The following is a 20983-nucleotide window of genomic DNA, read 5'->3' as shown; positions in this document are numbered from 1 at the left end:
TACGCAGGCACGGTGCAGCATGATTAAATCCAAATAAGCTGACTCTTACACAGTTTGTTTGTTTATTGAGGCAAGTCAGGGGGTGTTCTGAGCCTCAGAACTGCATTTAAAGCTGATCTGGCTCCTTCAGACAGCGCTGCATCCGACTTCCTGTTGTTGACTCGCAGTTGCCAGAGAAAAATTGCTGCTGCAGCCTTAGACAACCTACAGCACTTTGTATGCCGAAAGAAAAGAGTTAATTAGAAATACAAATTCTCCCAGATTGTTATTAATGGGAACTGTAGAGTAAGCAACACATATTTTGTGCCCATAAGTAATTCTCAGGTATCTTTGATCTGTGGCCCACAGCGGATGCTGCTGCGTGCCGCTGTCTGGCTTCTGGGATTCTGCCAGCGCCAGACATCTGGCTACTTTGTTATCATTGGCTGATCTGCTCCCGGGAGGCCACTCTTGTGACACCAGGCAGAGAGTGTCCTGGCAAGGAAAATTATCAGCACATTTTGAGTGGATTAGAGTTCCAAAGTGGTCTTCAAATCTCTACAGGGGCCTAGTGAGCCATGCTCTACTGGGGGTTCCTCAGGGCTCTGTTTTGACACCACTGTTGATTTGAAAGGCAGCGAGGGTATGGCTCCCACTGTTGCATCACAGATTTCAGGCAGCATCTTAGGAAGTGGAGAAAAGGCCCCAATTATGATCTGTCAGATGTAGAAAGGGGAAAATGCACCAAAGACTTCCCTTGATTAGAGTGGAGATTCTGCGTAGCTGCAAATGTTTGTTGTACCACACTGGTGTATGTCGTTCATACTCCAGTATCATGTCTGGTGAAAATGTATTAAGCCTGCAATCATTTTTACTGACTAATGCAGTTTTGTTGTTCTTCAAATTCTGCAGCTGCGAAATTTTTCTGTTCATAATACCTTTGCCTTGAGCTTTTTCAACTCCGAGGGAGTTAAATACGACTCCATCTCAGAGGTTGTGTCTGACAATCCGTCATACAAAACACTTAGAGGTCAAAGAGAAGAATGCTGCCTAAGCACGGGCTCAGTGGAGGGGAAAAAAAAAAAAAAAAAAGCCATGATGTGACAATCTGAACCTTATTCACAGAATTGATTGAGGTATCGTGTCTTCTCCCTTTTTTCTCTTGGCGTTTCCATTTGTGAATACAAAGCTGCGGTGACCCATAAATATTACATGGTGTGGAGATGCAAAGCAGGAATTAATGACTGGGGTGTGTGTGAGAGAGAGCGTGCGTAAGGCAAGTCCCTATGGGATTCTGCTTAGACAGGCGGGCACGGTGAGGGTGTGGTCTCTCTTTCTCTGTCTCTCCTACACACAATGTAGTCTGTATTTTTTTTTCCTCCACATACCCACTGGGACGCAGGTTTTTTTTTTGGCCAGTGTGCTAAGCTGCCTGTCAGTGGCTCTGTGATTGCATTGCTCTGTATGTTCACTCAGTTGCCCACTCAACCACTGCCAGTTATTCTGCACAGAGACAGGACAGCAGCTTTAAAGCCACTTTGTTTTGGTTTAGCCGAATCCATTAATTCATTGTTTAATTAGGTAAACAACAGAAAAAGTTTGATAACTCCTTAATCAAGTCACAAACATAAATTATTTAACAGTTTCAGATGTTGAAATGTGAGAATTGTTCGTTGTTTGCTTTGAATCATTGTGAACTGAATATCTTAGCTGTTGGATGGACAAAATAATCAATTTATAGACACTTTGGTATCTGGAAACTTGTCATTTATTGAAAAAAAAAATAGTAATTTGAAGCCCTTCTTATTTGCTGTGCAGAAGATTCTGACGTACAATGTGTATCAAAAGCAACTTTGTCACTCACTCTCAGAGCTGAATGAGCCAAACAGTTGAGTTTTTCAGTCGCTGATCAACAGATAAAAAACTGGCAACAATTTTGATAAATTATTAATTGTCATTTTCAAGCAAAAACACATGTAAAACTCTATTTTCAGCTTCTAAATCCTGAGTATCAGCTGCTGTTCTTTGGCTTGTGACTGTATGCTGAAGATCTTTGGATTTTATGGATAAAACCAGAAACATGAAGACATCACCAAGGCCTTTAGGAAAGTTTGATGGGAATTTTTAACTCAAGAAAATATCTAGCAGTGAAACTGCTTTTGACAATACTGTAATCTTAAGTAGCCTCCCTACTCTCGCCACTATGCACAAACTTACACACCATATATTAATTTGTGCTCAATGATACAGGTATTCGACAGCATGAACCAAGCTGAGGACCAAGACCCGATGATGTACTGGGTTTCAAACATTGTAATAAAACACAGCTAACATGTCATCAGGGCCCTCTGAGGAAATGACAAAGTAGTGATATGAGGATACAAGAAAGAGACAGACAAGCAGAAAAATACAAAGACAGGGAGAGAGCGAGGGAGAGACTGAGATCGGCTTTTCCTCTCTGCTTAGCATGATGAATCGGTTGAGGAGGGGCCACTTGACACCTGTCACCTAACCAGCCAGGCACAATTACCTCCAGGGGGAGGACGGGGGACTTGCTAGGGAGTTGCGCATAGCTCCCAGTGAAATAGACGAGCGTTTGAAGATCATTATTGTTACAGGCCCTGTCTTCGTGGCCCTGTCCAACCTCCTGAATGGCTCGCTTTGATCACAGCGCTGCGTTTTTGTCAATAGTACGGGTACACCGCATAAATTATAAAGTTATACACACAAAGTCAGCAGGTAAAACGCCACACTCAATTTCTGTTTTGGCCACAGATGGAGCAGCTGATTGCAGGTAATGAGCGTCATCATCAGTCTGCAGCCAATAATGTGCAGTGGCCGAGCTCTCATGTTGCTATCATGTTCAGGCCAATAGCTTGGCGGAATGGCACACATGTTACACATGCAACAAAAGGAAAGAAAAAAAAAATCTGTGAAGCTGCACAGAAAAGATCCCGCTCTTGCCGAACTGTGAATCCACATGTCTGCTATATTCTGCTATATGTCACTATTGTGTACAATACGATGCGTGTGTTTTCAATAAACAGAATTTAAGACATGTTGACTTCTACAGTTTGACAGTGTGGGGCAGGTATATGTGACAAATTATAAATCATCCGAGGCTGTTGAAGATGAGGTTATACTGGTAATGCTTTTAAGACTCTAAATAAAATATAATCTACTGCAAATTTTGATTCATGATGAATAATAAATGCTGAATATTTTCCATATATAGGTGGATCTCTCATATATGCACCGCTTGAATTTACCTGGAATTTCAGACAGAAAACTGGATTCAAATCAGTAAGTAAGCATAAACTAAAACTTGATTTATTTATTTTTCATGGAAAACTAATACTCCAGTGTACAGTAGGTTGAAGGACAGTTCACGATTAAACAGTATTGAAGATTTCCCAGATGACAGACATTCAGATATGTCACACACCGTGCAGCTGCTGCAGCATGCCCCTTAAGTATTGTGTTTTGCAGTGCACTGCAGTGGTTTCAGTGTACAAAAATGATCATTATAGCTGATGAGGCAAGGGCTCCAAATGATGACAGTGTGACAGCAGAGAGCTTTTTAATTTGTCGGATCAGATTGTGACACGCTCCATCACAGGACCGAGGAAATCTTTTCATTTGTGCAGAAGAAGGGGGGAAAGGAGGTCAATTAGCATCAACCATTAGACAACCCAGTGACAAGCAATATATTACCGTGTGAGAAAGTCAAACTAATGAGAGAGGCAGCAGAAATGTTCATCCAGGTTGGACAAAATTCTGCAATCATCCCACTGCATTAATCACTCGTACAGCCCTTGACATATGCATTCTTTATAGTCACATGCTCCGAGGCGTTACTCCTCGTCTATACCGCCTTCCTTACCATCGCGTTTGTTGTCATGAGGTCACTTTTACTCAAAGGAACGTCTGTCATGTCAAACGTTACCCTACAGAACCAAGTGCATTCATGATACATCACACGTGTGCAGTTTACAGTAATTCATTCTACGGATGTTAATTTTTACGTTTGGTTATTTCTGCCCTGTTGTTCAAGGTTGATCAGTCAAATGTGGTTTAAAACTGTACGATATTTTCATCAGTTCTGAGAACGACCACACTGTTTTAAAAAAAATTACAAAGGCTTTCACCGATGTGATCTTTGCCAAAAGCAGCACGAGAGAAAGGATCTCACATTATCAGAGGAGACAATCTCAAAGCGAGTATTTTTTTCTTCCTTTGCCAGGCAGTCTTTATTTGACTGGCTGTCAGGTATAACGCGCCTCTCTCGATATTGATCTGAAGTACCTAAAGGTATGTGACATCATTATGAGGCTTGACCTTATCATCTGCTGCCCTGCAGCCTACAGGCAGGGCTGGGCCAGAATCTAATGCCTCTCCCCCAAAGGTTGGCACCTGGTGCGTAATAGGGAAATTGGTGGTGGTGTTATTTCTTTTCCTGACCCCTTGGCCTGAGGTTGACTTCACTACTAGACCAGGTTAGCTGGTTTGGCTGTTGGCTGCCTCATTGGGGTCAACACTATTATTGAAATATTGAAATTGGTCCTAATGATATGAAGATTTGTGCAGATATGATCTGTGTCTAGCTGGCTTCAATCCAATTGAGCACTAAATACTAATCCATCTAAACCTCTCGATTAAATATGCACTTTCCAATATTTCTAGTATATCAACAATATGTGTCATGTGATAGGTAATGATTAAACCCTCAAAAATGTAATCTGACTCTTCAGTTGCCCTCAGCTCTTGAAAGCATTTTTAGCTTCTTTCAGCTCATTGTTTTGATTTTTACAACTCGGCAACCACACTCTTTTGGTTTACTCTCACACCTCTCATCAGCCTAATTTCCAGCTGCAGTAAGACGCTTTTTTTCGGCTAAACCAACTGTACATTAACGGCATATAGCAGACAGACAAAACTAGCAACTAAAAGGTGGAACAGTGGCTAAAAAGGCCAACATTTCCAGAGAGTTGCTAAAGAAAAAATATTGGATCTGTCAGGTGGACATGAACCCAACTTAAAAGAAATGAATGTTAAAACTGCTTATGTGAAAATTACTTTTAAGTTTATGGTGCAACTTTTTAGGTGACAATATGTCAGTGTCGTGTTTATCTCATGATCCACTGCCCCCAAGTGGCCAATAAATAATTTACTGCAGCTTTAAGATTAGGGAAAGATCAGATTTATGTTTAACGATAGAGCGACGATTAACTGTTGGACTGCAAAGACATACAAATTCAGATTTTTTTTTTTTTTTGCATGAATGAACACCAACCTCTACATCTTTACTTTCTACTTCGCAGTGTGAAAGGGCACGCGACACACTACAGGACTGTCCAATGGAGCTTCATGTTTGGGGATGCTATGCGGAGCTAATTTAACACAGACAAGAAACTTTTATAAAGCAGTTTTATGGCCGCATATTATACAGTCAGAAGGTGTTTTTGTTTGCACTAGATGTTATTTGTTGTATGAACATTGTTTGTTCTTTCTAGTCTTTCTTAAAGTCGTTAATATATAAAAACAATTCCATATATTTCAAGTCTTAATGACTATTTCAGGACAATGAATGTCACAAATTAGCATTCTGTATCACCCCATAAAAAGTAAACTGAATGTCTAGAACTGTTGATGCTCATATTTAGCCCCATGAACCGATCAAAGAGAAAAAACATCTTACATTCTATAGCCTACCAGTTGAGCTGCAATTCAAGTGCCGTTTTTGAAACCTCTTTCATTATCTCAAGTGGTGAGCCACTTGTTCTGCCTGAGAGCTGCAGTACAGTGTGTGACATTTAGTAAATCCTGAAGGCTTCTACCTTTTGTTGTATGCATTTAAACAACACATTAAAGCCAGAATGTTCCTTGTGGAGCCTGTCACATTTCCCAGGTAAAGCAGATGAATAAATAAAACACCGCTGTTAGTGGCTGAAACACCCCCTTCTTTGTGTGATTTGCTGTTGCCTTGAGTTAGATCCTGCTCTCTTTGTAGACCCTCTCCCAACAAGCATTGACCTTCTGCTCCAACATGTAAAGAGCTCCACGAGATCAGAAAAGGGAGGGGGAAGCTGTGAATAAAGGCATCACCACTGAGAGCAGCCAAGAGACTTCATCCACTTCACTCCACACTTCTCTCCCTCTCCTCTCAGTCGAGCTTTATCTCTGTGTTCAGTCTAGGAGCGGAGATACCTTGTTGGCGGCACAAAGGAGCGGTTCTGTAATAAAAACAGCTGTCTCTGGTGGTCTTGGTGTAATTGGGATTGTTAACGTGGAGAGCTCCTGAGGGAGGCTGAGAAGAGTATGTCTTTGTGTAAAGCACACAGACACCTCTGCAGCACTCCTTGATTCGGATGTAAGTAAGAGAGTGAGGAGGAAAAAAAGCAAACAAGTCACCTGAGTTATATCAAGCCGTGCTGCGTGTGCTCCCTCTATTTTACTTTGGCGTTACTTTTATTTTTAGACAGTGCAGATTTATTTATATGTAGTAAAGATCCTTGAAGTGCGAGAAATCTTTTTTTGCACAATTCCACCGAGGGTTTATGTTTTTTAAAAGGCAAGGTATGCGTGCACCTTCCAACACTGAGACGAGTCTTTTTATGATAGCAAAATTTCTCCCAATTACTGTATCGGTTTGAGGACACAAATTGAGGCAAACAATATTTAAAACTGGGGGTGCACGTAGCTGAATATACAGTCAAATTTGAAAAAGTGACACAACAAAAGAAGACCAATCTCAAGCTCAAGGGTGCTTCTAATTTGAAGGTTAAAATATTTGTTATATAGTCAAATAATTCTGAAATGCCGTTCTAATTAGTGTATTTGCTTTTCCTCAATAAAACCTCATCATGAGTTTAATTTATGTATTTATTCTTTGCTAATAAATCATTTAATATTAAAAAAATGTATGTTGCAGATAAGATGTTATTAATATACAAACTAAACATTGTAGAACAAAGAAAACAAAACTACATTATATGTTGCCTAAAAGTAATACTATATTAGCTCTAAAAAGGTTTCTGATCCCCCTTAAAATATCTGCAATGTAATTGTGTTTCTGTTTGCCATGACAGACCCTTCAAAGGTAATTCTGTTAAACATCCTGACATGGTGTCCTCCCTCAAACGTGAGAAAGCTGCTGGCATGGGAAGTAAAAGCCTCAGGTACTCACGAAAGTGTTGAAAGTGTACTTCAAAGTCAATTGCTTGGGAGAAGCTGGGGCTGATTTATTTGACTTAAGATATACTTTTTGTGTGTTTCATTGTGGATGAAAATTTCATACACCGATTTAGAGGTGGTGAAATATAAATGATTTCTTTAAAGTTTCATCATAAATCAGTCTGTCGGTATATGTGAGCAGACACTGATTGCTCCTTGATGTCTCCTGAGCCTGATCTCTGTCTCGCGGTGTCTGGAGGTGGCTCCGACAGCGCCTGTTGTCCCGCTGGGGAACGACATATTTCTGCAGCTGGATGGCTCTCTTGCAGTGGGAAAAAAAAAAAAAAAAAAAAAAAACTACTGTGCAGCAACACCAACAGGCGTGCTGTGTCGCAGCCACGGGGGCATGTTAAACGTATATGTGCATTAAAAAAATAAAAATAAATAAATAATAAAAAAAAAAAAAACCAAGACGGGACGGGACCTGACATCTAGTCGCTCACAAAGACGCACCGTTTTCCGGAGAGCGCGTGTATTGAACCGCCGCGTTAACGCTGCTGTAACATCTGGAGTCTCGGTTAAAATGATTCCAGAGGTTTATTGAAGCTGTGGTTACACACCAGGGCGGCGACATGTAGCCTATAATTAGGATAAGACTAATTTCCCGTGAAAAGGAAGGAATTTAAAGAAGGGTCCTTCACATTTTATATTAAGGAAACAATTAAGGAAATTTAGAGATATTTCCAGTGTTTTTCAAAGACATTGATCATATGCTTTACACCTGTTAAGATGTCACATTTCTCTGTGTGTGTGTGTGTGTGTGTGTGTGTGTGTGTGTGTGTGTGTGTGTGTGTGTGTGTGTGTGTGTGTGTGTGTGTGTGTGTGTGTGTGTGTGTGTGCAGGGAGAGAGACAGAGGTGTTTAGAAAAATTATAGCCATACAAGACGCCTTGGTATCAATAGAGGGTTCCTAAACTCCGCTACATCATAACAATTATCCCACAGACGTGACCATATCAAACAAATTAGACACCTCCTTGTTAATTACAACGTGATTAAATGTTTTAATTACGTTACCGATAATGTGACTTAATTAGTGGAGAGATAAGATAATAGCCTGCTATATAGATTTCCAATTAAACAGTACTCATTATTTGAAAAATCCACTTTTATCGTCGTTCATTTAGTAGCCTAAGAAGCAGCCTTTCTGCATGCAAACCAACATGGATTAAAACAAAAAGATCACCATTCAAAACAGGTTGTTATTTTTATACTAAATTCTTTCTGCTATTTTCCGTAAGTTTTTTCAAGATTAAGAAGCGAAAACGAGCATAGCAACAACAGAGACAAACATGCAGGCGGTAATATGAAACCTTTCCTGTCACCTACCTTAAATTTAGATACTAATTTAATAATCCGAGCAGCTGCCAATGCAATCATTTTTATTTTATTTTTACATTTCTTACAGCTTTCATTTTTAACCTTAGGTTTCATCATAAAATCACAGCAAATTATTTTGGACTATACAATAATAATTGATTTAATTTGATCTATTAGGTGAAGTGGAGCTGTCCACTGTCTACTCCCTCAAGCACCAGTTTGAATATTTGGCGTGAGTTGAACTTTGTTTACAAAATCAACAATAACATCTTTTCACGCACAATACAAAAAAAAAAAAAAGGACTTCAAAAAAATCTGAGCTTCATTAGACGTGGTATTGGTAACGAGATATTGGTGATGAAGTAGAGTCATTTGAAATAAATGCCTTGTTGCAGACTGCCCATGCGCAGAGTCCCCAGCGGCGGCGGCGGCGGTGTGGCTAATGAAGAATAATAAATCATGAAAGGGTTTTTCAGGTGCAGCTGAAGAGTGTGAGAGGGTGAAACAGTGAGAGAGCTGTAGAGAGAGAGAGAGAGAGAGAAAAGGGAGAGGGAGGGAGGGAGGGAGGGTGTGTGATGTGAGTGAGAGAGAGAGAGAGAGAGAGCGAGAGAGAGAGAGAGAGGCGGAGAGAGACTCAGTCTGCCCTTCGCCTCAGAGCAGAGGCAGTTCGGGTCCCCGCAGCATTCAACGTAGTCGAAGAGGTACAGTAGAGAGACTGTCACCGCCATTACTTCTCACCAGACGGAAACTTTTGACAAAAAAAAAACAAACAGGTCAACGAAAGCGGCAACAGTTTCTAACTTGAAGCATTTGGGGGAAATCCTAAGAGACGGAGAGAAACTTTTTTTTTTTTTTAATTTTTCTTTTTTTTTTCTTTTGTGGCGTCGTCTATGAGGAGCTCTGCCAAAAAAAAGGCAAACCAAAATTATATTCATTTAATACAAGGTGGCGCCAGTTGAAGGAGATAAAAGAAAGTATTTTTTTTTTTTTTATTTTTTTTTTTTTATCAATCGCGCCACAAAGTCCACAAAGGAAGAGGTATCGGCTGCGCTCAGCTGCATGGCTGGTTGGTGTCTGTGATATTTGATTTGCCAAAAAAAAGACGAGACACCTCCATAACCTCCGCGTGTAATAATAAATAGATGTGATTCAGTGTTGGACGACCGTCTTCAGCCTCCACTTTACTCGACAGTGACTTGAGATTCCTGCGAAGCAATTGGGCTTCAACTCCCGACCGAGGAGGCGGAGTCTTAACTTATTAAAAGGAACTTGCCGAGGCTTGGACGCCCGCAAATATGATGATGATGTCTCTGAACAGCAAGCAGGCTTTTGCCATGGCCCACACCAGCTTGCCCGAACCCAAGTACTCGTTGCATTCCTCCTCATCCTCGACTCTGACTTCCAATGCACCTTCCTCCTGCTCGTCCTCCCGACACAGCAACACCATCATCAGCAGCAGCGGCAGCGGCAGCTCGGAGGCGATGCGCAGAGCCTGTCTCCCAACCCCACCGGTACGTATTCTGCATAATCACTGCTTAAAGGCACATTTTGACAGCCCACTTTTTGCTTGATGTTTTTTTCATGTCTGCACAGCAAATCACCCAACACCTCCATATTTTTTTTTCCTCGGCTCAACTTATGTATTCAGTCGGCTTTGCCTTTCGTATTAATTTTTATGACCTGGGATGTTGCATGTGTCTTGTTTTGTGTGCTCCTTTTTTAGGATTTCTTTTTTTCACATTCTGGAAATGTTTTAAACCGAGGAGTGGAGGGAGAATTCCCTACTGACAGTTATGTGTGCATTCTATTTGCAATTGCAGAGCAATATATTCGGGGGCTTGGATGAGAGTTTGTTGGCCCGGGCTGAAGCTCTAGCGGCGGTGGATATAGTCTCGCAGACCAAGAGCCACCACCACCCTCCACATCACAGTCCCTTCAAGCCGGACGCAACCTACCACACCATGAACACTCTCCCCTGCACGTCGTCTTCCTCCTCCTCCTCCTCGGTGCCTATTTCTCATCCGTCCGCTTTGTCTGGACACCACCATCACCACCACCACCACCACCACCACCAGCCTCACCAGGCACTGGAGGGGGACCTGCTGGACCACATCACCCCGGGACTGGCACTGGGAGCCATGGCAGGGCCGGATGGCTCGGTGGTTTCCACGGCTGCGCACCCTGCCCACATGGCGGGCATGAACCACATGCACCAGGCAGCCATCAACATGGCTCATGCCCACGGGCTACCACCGCACATGGGCATGAGCGACGTGGACGCCGATCCAAGGGACTTGGAAGCCTTCGCAGAGAGGTTTAAGCAGAGACGGATCAAACTCGGGGTTACCCAGGCGGATGTAGGGTCAGCTTTAGCCAGTCTGAAGATTCCTGGGGTGGGCTCCCTCAGCCAAAGCACCATCTGCCGATTCGAGTCCCTCACGCTCTCTCACAACAACATGATTGCTTTGAAGCCCATCCTGCAAGCGTGGCTAGAAGAAGCCGAGAAATCACACAGGGAGAAACTTAATAAACCCGAGTTGTTCAACGGCGCGGAGAAAAAGAGGAAGCGCACGTCGATAGCCGCGCCAGAGAAGAGGTCACTGGAGGCCTATTTTGCCATTCAGCCGCGTCCGTCCTCGGAGAAAATCGCAGCGATCGCAGAAAAGCTGGACCTGAAAAAGAACGTGGTGCGGGTCTGGTTTTGCAACCAGCGGCAGAAACAGAAACGAATGAAATACTCTGCATGCGTCTAAAGATCGCTTTTAAACCGCCACCCCTTCGAAAAAGACTTGGAACTGTTTAGAGATGATTTGTATCATATTTCCTATCTCACGCCGTTTTTTCAATCATCGATGACTTTGTGCTTTGAACTTCGAAAAATTCCTAACATTGAACAATGACTGAAAAACTCGAAAAAACCCCAGTCACGTCTTTTACTCGCTGAGAGGGAGATGTGGAGTCGAGTAAAGCATCGTTTGACAGAGCAAGTAAGACCACTGTTTCCACACTTACTATGCTTCACTTTTTAATGCCAACGCAGTATGACTTAACAGGACTCTGTGCTTTCATTTTGATCCATAATTCATTTCAAATGGTGACTATAGTTTGCGTTATAGACCCCAACGAAAATAGCAGTTTTTATTTCCACACAGCGGGGCCATTTAAACTCGAAGCACTTGGTTGGTGAATATTGGTGTTTATATTTTTTGGCTTATAGAATAAGCTACATTTATCCCTCCGAGTTCATGACAATGCAGTCTTACATTTATTCAGGGTCCACGAGGGAGATTGAGAGGATTGGGTCTTGAAAGCTAATATTAGATTACTGCCAAATAACCCTCTGTAAATTAATAATTTACTTGTCACACACTTCATTTTGTGTCTAAATGTGTAATTAATTCCACTTATTTTTGTTACCATGTGTGACCAAGTCAGGGATCTGTTTTCAAGATCCCCGGGGCTTGGACTATAAGGTAGGGTTATTATTAGGCCTCAGTGTGTGGAATTATCTAAATAGTGACTCACTTGTAAGGATTTAAAAAAAAAAAAAAGATTTCTCGCCGGCTACAATAAGTTTACAATCCAGCGTGGGCCGGTATCTTATGAAGTATTTATTGAGTGAGGTCATGTTTACTTCATTATATATTTATTGGGATTCCCCCCTCCCCCTCCCCCCTCCCTCCCTCCTCGTTTTGCTTGAGAAAATCAAATTCTGACAGCAAGTTAAAGCGTGTTGTTCTGGTTTTAAAGGGAAACGACTGTCAAACACACAGTCACAAATTTTACGATTTCTAATGTTTGAGATGGTACAATCGAGATATATATGAGATAGTATTCTCTTTTCAAATTATTTTATGTATGTTTTCTGCTATTTATTTGTATAAATATACGCGCATCATTATGAAGTCGTTGCTTGTTAAATCACCTTGTTTAAGTAATGTTTTTTCTTGAAGAGAAAAAGAAACAGCCTCATGGAAGTATACGTGTACAATGTAAATATTTCAATGGAACCAGTCGATGCACATAAATATATCCGTACAGGTTTTTGCTGTATTGCTGTTTAGCTGAGGTAACTTATTTCTGTAATGTATGTTGCTTTTGGTTCCCTGGTTAAATAATTCTATTAATTTATTACATCCATGTAATTTTAATTTATTTAATTATTGGACTGCAATATGTGTTTCATTAAAGAACAAACTTTAACATTTAATCGGACGTTTTCCATGACTACAGCGTGTAAAGTGCCTCATCCAGACATATTAATATTCTTTTATTTATTCATCTAGTTATTTATTGATGAGGAGGAGGGAAACGGTTTAGCTGTGGGCTACGCAGCTTTGAAAGGAGAGTTTGTGGATTCTTTAGGCTTATTTGACTACAAACATTTCAGATTATTTTTTAAAGGTAACTGACTGTAGTTACGAAGCGGTGTCCGGTTTGGTTTTAGAAACACAACACGAGGCCTGTCACAGTGCTCATGAGCAAGACACCACCAATAACAACCCCACCCCCACCACCTTTAATCCGATCTGTCCTCTCGCTGTCTGGTTAATATAAGAGCGGTAAATGAATGCAAAAAAAATGGAAAATGTGAAATGCGATTAGAAATTGCTATGTTCTGCCTCTAACTCGTGATTTCACCGTCCTCCTCCAGGCCCCGTCATAAAGCAGGCCCTCAGTGTTAAAGACACACGTGGCTTCTCCGCTGACTTGCTGCCAGCTTATGCAGCTCACTGTTGCCTTACCTGAGAGCAAATGCTAATATTCTATTAGAGTCTAATCAGGGGGTCTATGGAGAGCTAGATGGGTCCCTGGAGCGCAGACTTGCCAGATGTCAGCCCGCCAGAAAAACAGCTCGCCTGCCAACGTGCCCGTCTCTATTTAAATACACACTCCAACATGCTTGGTTTGTGCAAGCGGGCATACAGGCTTTGAAGCACAAACCTTTGGTTCGAAGTTATGGTTAGATAAGAGGAGGAGGAGGAGGAGGGTTAAAAAAAATAAATAAAAAAAATAAAATAAAAGAGGGGAGCAGTTTGAATGTCATGTCCAAAGCAGAGCTGCTGTTTTGGGGCTTCAGGGCTGACTGGCTGGTTGGTTTGTTGAGCGCTGAGCAAGCGTTTCAGCACCATGGACAGATACCTGAGAGGCTGGAGGAGCCCAGCATTAGCATTTCTGAAACCTGTCCTCCACCTTTACACTGATTATTTACAGCACCTGGAATACATCTGCATGCCATTATTTTGGGGATAATTTATAATTGATTACAGCAGAAAAAAAATTACGCCAGCACACTTGGAAAAATAAAAATCATACATAGTTGCAAGGTTTTACCCTTAAAAAAATTCAGAGGTCTTTTTTTAAAAAAATATATATTTGTATAACCATAAAATAAACATACACATCTAGGCTTTTCTAAAAGTGTCACGTGACGTGCAACTTGCAACCAATTCTTTAAAAAAATAATATTGTATTTACTAATTGCTTAATCTATGCAAATGAAAGACGCATTCTTCTTTAGTCGTTAAGACAGTTTAATAAAAAATGACTCCTAAATCTTGAAAACAACGCCTTTATAACAGTCATCCATAAACCAAACATGTTCCACCGCCAGCCTCGTGACAAATTAAGAGTATCAAAACGACCCTTATTAATGAGACAGCGGTGATGGTTCATCAATTAAAAGATGCTCCTGGTGAGTGCTTCTAATTTCCCCTAAACGAGCCATTCACTTAATACGTTAATAAGAGCGAATTATTAAATTACACATCGAATTATGAAAACCAGATAATTATGAAGAGCGAGTTAAGTAGTCATTAGCTATCCCTGTTAATTACCGCTGGTCAGGGAGGGCTGCCGAGTGAGTGTCTCATCGGGAATTGAAATTAACTTTATGCAGTGAGTCTGGCTGCTGCTGTTGCTGCTGCTGCTGCTGCTTGACAAGCCGCAGCTCTGCACAGACAGACAGAAAGGCAGACTCTCCCTGCCTGCTTTCACTCTCACATATTGGGAGAAAATCGATCTGGATTCTTTGATAGTGAATCAATGTGACCCCCATCCATCGAAAATATTTTTTTTTTTAAAAACACACACAGAGCGAAAAGGCCTCAACACAATGAAGAAAATCGAAGGTCGTTTTTAGATATACAATAAATATGTGAGCCAAACAATTTACCTTAAAGCCACAGATGCTCAGAGCACGCTGCATGGGCTTCCATACGTTGAAACATGCATATACAGAAAGACACTGTGGGAGCTTTTTACAAAACGAAAAGGGCAGCGCTGTTTCCTTTTGTTATAATTACGCCCTCTGTTTTATTTTTCTCTTCCCCCCCCCACCCCCCCTGAACAGTTCCCCCCTTTCACAGGGATACTGATGAAAATTTAATGAAGCCAGGGACTGTCGGAGCTCCGCCCGGGGACCTGAGAGTAGAATATTTTAACTGTACATTTACGCCAAGTGTCTGCCTTCAAAGACGCGACTGCTCTCGAGTTAGACGAACTGTGAGCCATAAACTGAACGCGCTACACGCCATACAGCCCTTTATTTGTCATCTGGTGGCTCTTTCGCGCCGCCAAAAGCATCGTGCGCAAACTAATCAGATGGCTGCTTGAATGGGAAAGCGGCGATCGCCATTTGATATTGTCGCCAATCAGTTGTTGTTGTTGATGCAATATTAATCAGCCATCAATAGTCATTAGTTAGTTAAGTGTTTTCCAGAATCTAATCGATGGAGCAGCATTGGATGGCTAGAAGGAGGTTGGTGGGATACTTTTTGATCTAGGATGGCATGCAAAAGAGGGAAAGCCACACAGCAGCGGCCAATGAAACTGCTCCTGCTCCAGCTCCAGCTCTCTCTCTCTCTCTCTCTCTCTCTCTCTCTCTCTCTCTCTCTCTCTCTCTCTCTCTCTCCTAATCGCGCACGTACGCGCCACAGGCACGCTCATAAACAGGAGTTGATGCCAGAGGAGGCCCTCTCTGTATATGCGTGTGCTGCATCTTCAAATTGACAAATAAAAAAACATTTTAAATCCTCCCTATTAATGCCGATGGATGACTGAGTCGTGGATTAAACCACGTTTAAATGTACTGCGTTGTTCATCACATGGGTTAATAACACAAGATAAATCCAATCGAATTAAGATGGACCCTGAACTGTAAAAATAAAAGTTGGGAAATTTTGTGTTTCTGGTAACCGACTTAGTTTTCAGGCACCATGCCGTAAGATCATTTTTTTTCTGCAATGTGATACGCATTATCGGCCAGAAACAACTGCCCCAACAAGCTATTTATCCTTTTAACTCTGAAATACCTATTCTTTTTATTATGTCAGGAAAAGGCCTGCACTGCATAACCTTTATTTTGAAATCGAAGCCGTGCTGTCCAGACATGCGTAGAGAGGAGTTCGTACTTCATTAAAAATGTATGACATCGATGCATTTAAACGCATACCTTTTATTTTAAGCCATTCACTAATGAAATAAATAAAATTATAGTGTATTTCATTTATCCATTTAACACTTAGTAATAACTTAGTGTCAAATGAAAACTTTACCAAGAAGATATGAATTATCCACATTTTCTATTTATATTTTTGAAAGAAAAAAAAAAAGAAAAAAAAAAGCGAATGAATGCCCCTGTTAATTTAATGCTATTGGAAACGTCCACTGCCTTCACAACTAAAATAGCTGAAGGACATGATTAGAGGGTGGTGCTGAGAGGCCACAGTCACCCATGACATGTGGCTGACACCAAAATAATGATTTGAATGCAAAACCAAGTTTGTATCTTTTCCCCAGAGCTTAATCATCTCTTTCATACATTTGTTACTAATAGAAACATTAAGTTTTGTTTAATTTCTTTAAGACACATCATTACAGTTCTTGGCTTTGTAGATTGTTCTTTATTGTCCATACAGCGATGCCATTTTGTGAATTTTATTTTTCAACATGAATCTAAATGAATATTTAAATGCTTTTGCTTGAGGGGAATACTGTCTGCACCCCGGTTAGACTGTTACAATACAGTTATCTCCAACATGGCAAGCATGTTTTAGACTTTATCAAGGACAGATTATATGTCTTCAGTATTTAGAGATTTGGATGCCAGCTGGGTTTATCAGTATAGATATTAGTAAATAATTCAACATTACAGCCAGTCCAGAGGTTTCCAATTATGGACTTGGGACCCATTGTGCTAAGAATTAATTTTTTTTAAAAATTTTTTTTATTAATGTTAATATTATTTTAATGAAGATTATGACTGTAGAGTGAAAACTAAGACTGACTTTTCCTCTCTTCCCCAATTGTATGAACCTTTTGCAGTACACTTTCTTACAGCTAGGGGAAGGTGAGACATCATTGTACTGTTACACTGCTGTCTTTGTAGGCAAGAGGAAGCAGTGCCCTTAAAGTAGATATATGTCATGACATTTGTTAATTCCTCATCTTAGTCTGGTGCTCATGTGATGTGTAGAATTAAACATGTAAAATTAATGCTCTGAAAATAAATAATTAGTCCGGGTCTCCTGCCTTCCCGCATAAATGAGGCTGCTCGATTAAGTTAAGTATAAAAGTGACCAACATCTTTGCATTAGTGAAATTTCATTTTTCGTTTCATGCTTGGTATAATTAAATGGACCAAAACATTTTTAATCAGCACCTGCAGTTAATTACTCAGAAAGGAAGACGTTCAACTTTAAAAGAATTAACATGTGAGAACCAAATGCTTATCAAAACAAAATTAAATTAAATAACTTAAGTGTCTTAATCAAATGATTCACATTTCTTTTTACGATTAAATATCCTGATGAACTGTTTTTCAAAAAACATGCAATTAAGCTTTGTAATCTTGATACTGTGTTGATTATTCAACAGCATTCACCAGAATTTAATGAATGAAAAAACAAAACCACTTTTAAACAGGTTTCAGTATATGTAAACTTCTGTAAATGCCAGAACAGTAAAGATACTGTTGCACACCTTGCTTTAAAACTGCAAACCGTGTGGTGTCACAGAAAAACGCATCCAGTTGAAGCTTAGTTACCACTAAAAAGCTGAAGTGAGATAAGATCGGAATTTGGACCAATGTGCTTTAATTCAAGTTTAAATAAAACTTGGAACCAAATTCATCAAACTCTCTTTATTATTTGTTATTACTGCGTGAAAATATTTACGTTGAACACCACGGCCATTACATTTCAAGACAGATAAAGAGTTAAAAAAAAAAAAAGCTCAACCCTAATACAGTGGGTCTAAGAGGGTCGTGCTGGGTCTATTGACAACAACTGTGCAAAGTCTTGCTCCATGTGGCCATGATAGAGGGCCATACACCAGGACCTTTGACCTCTGAGTGGCAGATCTCAATCTGTGGATTTGTCATGATGTGTTTGAATATATAAGCTACTAACTAAATATGTTCATCATTTAATTCACTCACGTCAAGTCGTTGTGTGTGCTGTTATGTATCATGACCTAATGTATAAATTGATGCCATTAAGCGCCTTCAGCCATCAAATATTGAACAACACTGGATGGGCGTATGTGTTTATGAACAGCTAGGTCTCCTCCTTGCATCCCCTTTCACCTGATCTTCCTTTTTTTTTTTTTTTTTTTTTTAGCAACCACTGAGTGTCAGACTTGCTCGTTCTCAGAGGCTGTTTTGGTGTTCCGAATGAGTAAGTTGTAGAGCGAGTAGAGATTGGACCTTAATGAGAAGGTGGTAGAGCTGTCTAGTGGATGTGTGTTCATTGGGCTTTGACAGCCGTGCTCTGTTGCAGATCTATTAATCATACCAACAAGGAGTGTTAGTCTCTCTCCCCCTTTCTCTCTCACTCTCTCTCTCTCTCTCTCTCTCCCTCATTCACTCACTCACTCACTCACTCTCAGTTTTCAGTTTATACAGAACAGAATCATTTACATAAAGTCCTTAAGGCAAATAACTGTTGGGGGCTCTAATTTATATCTGATCGAAAATTAGCCGTCATTATGCGCACCATTAGCTGCGTCTTTAATGTGCTTCTAAGCACCATTTGTCAAGCAGCTTGTTAATATCCTTCAAGTCTTTAAAGTTGAGAGCTCATTAAAGACTGCTGTGCCTGCTCTTGATGCTATTTCATAAAATTCACTGGGAAGGGACAGAACATTTAAAAGTTTTTTTTTTTTTACATTGACATTGTCCCCCCCCCCAAAAAGAGAAGAAGAATAGACAATGAATATTGTCTATTCATTGTCTATTCTTCTTCTCTTCATGTATCGTGCTTGCATGAATAGAAATTAAAGAGGCTGAATGCAGTTTGACTTTATAAGACAAAATTATAAGCCCTGAATCTATTTTGGCAAAACTATAAATTGACAAGTCTTATCAAATACAGTTTGATCACATCACCAGAGACATCTATAAAATTGCCTATTTTCAGGAAAACAAATTCTCTTTTCACTGACTTTGAAGTGAAAACAAATTGTTTTGAAATGCACACATCAGTAAAGCAAATGCACCCTTGCATGTGCATCCTATACTGAGAAGACTGTCTATAGTTATCTTGCCCACAGCCCATAAAATAAGAGCCTCATAGGCCCAATCTTTGCCTTTGGGTAATGGGAGTTATGCTGCTTTATTATTGGTTAAAACTCCAGTGTCCTTAGTCCTTTTTTTCCCCAGTATAACAGATTCCTCCAGGCTAAAGCAATAAAGAGAGTAATTAGAATGCTAAAGACAGATGTAAATAAAGGGAATGAGACAGTGGTGAGGGATGAGGCGTCTAGGTCACACACTCTCATCAAAAACCCAGTTGGTAGCAAATGACACAACGTTCAGTGCCAGAGGCCCGGGGCTACGACTGCAAACCAGAGGACATAATGGACTAAATTATGGCCTCAATGGCTATGCATCGCAAAGCACCAATAAGGACACACACACACACACACACACACACACACACACACACACACACACACACACACACACACACACACACACACACACACACACACACACACACACACACACACACACACACACACACACACACACACACACACAATCTCCAATCCCAAACACAGATCTACTGTATGTTCGGACTAAATCTGTGTCTAAAGCGTTACGTAATGCACACGGTACACCATAACATAATCAAAACAATATGCTGTTATTAAGCAGTATGATTATTATCACAGCCCCATAGAAACAGTGTAGACTGGCTGCCTTTTGACAGGCCACAGTAATGATCCACTGAGGTTATAGTGGTTTTTAAGGTTATGTCCAATAATATAAAAATACTTTTTTGAAGAAACATTCCCTATTTTCATTTGAAGCAGTTTTAAAATTTCAGCAAGAAAAATCCTTTCTTCATTTGCTTGTTTGTTTAGAAAAATTAAGAACATGTAAATGATTAGATTTTTAGGAGTTGAATAAGAGATGTGTCAGAGTGGAGGCGGACCTAAGCAAATATCCGTATTAAACACGATACACTTGAGATTACATGTACAGTCAGGGGGTAGGGCTAGTAAAAAGTATTTGCATGATTAAAAATGCATTAACTATCAGAATGCCATCCTATTTAACAGCATGAGACATTCATAAATTGGCCAACTTTTAGTGATGAAATGAATTCTTCTGTGTACTGGATTTCAAGAGGAAGGGCTGCAAATCACAAGCAGAAGGACAAGTACGACAAAACAATATCAACTGGGACTTTTAAAACACTTCATTCATTACAAGTCATGAATGTGATGCAATTCCGTTTCCATGTTTTTGTGTCTCTCAAGTGGAAAAGTAAAACGATATATTTTTAAATTGAAAATGAGAATAAAAAATGTTTCTTATCTTCTTTGGCTTTGTGCTCTTCTGTGAACTGTTGCCTTCATTCAAAGACAGACTGAAGCAGCATCTGGTTTAATGCAGAACAGCAATTATATATAAGACATACGAATTTTAAGTAAAAACCAAGGGGTTCAAGTTCTGCAGTGATCTCGACTCATTGGGGTATTTATAAACAATAATATAAATCACTGTGGTTGGTGTGAACTTTGCTGAGTTTTACGATAAAGACGCTGAGGCCAGAGGATAAAAAAAAAATTACAGACATTCAGCGACCCATCAGAGAGTTTTACACACTTTAGATCTCGCTCTGTTAATGAAACCCTTTAAGTTTGCTATTCTTCCGACACGCTGTGGTTTATGTCTGTTCACCTTTCTTTTATGTTCCTCAGTTTGGAGCCACAAATCACCACACTACAATCTGCACATTACGCAAAAAAAAAAAAATCACATGTACGGATGAAGTATGGGATATAAATGTTATCAATTTCTCACAGCTTTTATAATATCAAACTGTTTAAATTGCTTTCAAGTTTGTTAAAATGTGACTAATATGTTAGTTTCTCTTTTTTACAGAGGTAAATACAGTTGATCTAAAACAGCATAGGACGCAAACTAATTATATATTTTAAAT

At 40.2% G+C, this 20983-nt stretch overlaps 2 protein-coding genes across 2 annotated transcripts in view; one reads left to right on the top strand and one right to left on the bottom strand.

Annotated features, from left to right (window-relative positions):
* Positions 1-20983, bottom strand: part of znf827 (zinc finger protein 827) — a 292140-nt gene that overhangs the window by 205150 nt on the left and 66007 nt on the right.
* On the top strand, positions 9215-12741 carry pou4f2 (POU class 4 homeobox 2). Its single transcript, XM_069689255.1, has 2 exons — positions 9215-10042; positions 10352-12741. The coding sequence occupies exons 1-2, from the start codon at positions 9827-9829 to the stop codon at positions 11282-11284; spliced, it is 1149 nt and encodes a 382-aa protein (XP_069545356.1). The 5' UTR covers positions 9215-9826; the 3' UTR covers positions 11285-12741.

Source organism: Brachyistius frenatus, unplaced genomic scaffold (genome assembly GCF_029030835.1).
Source record: "Brachyistius frenatus isolate BFR_SWC_R1_liver_20210118 unplaced genomic scaffold, ASM2903083v1 Contig_7, whole genome shotgun sequence".
NCBI classification, from domain to species: Eukaryota; Metazoa; Chordata; class Actinopteri; family Embiotocidae; genus Brachyistius; species Brachyistius frenatus.
Note: the sequence above shows the minus strand (reverse complement) of the source record. Positions and strands in the feature narration are given on the sequence as shown.

Coding starts and splice junctions, on each gene's coding strand:
- pou4f2 (XM_069689255.1), top strand. CDS start 9,827: ATGATGATGATGTCTCTGAACAGCAAGCAGGCTTTTGCCATGGCCCAC. Junction 10,043..10,351: donor CCTGTCTCCCAACCCCACCG/GTACGTATTCTG, acceptor TTGCAATTGCAG/AGCAATATATTCGGGGGCTT.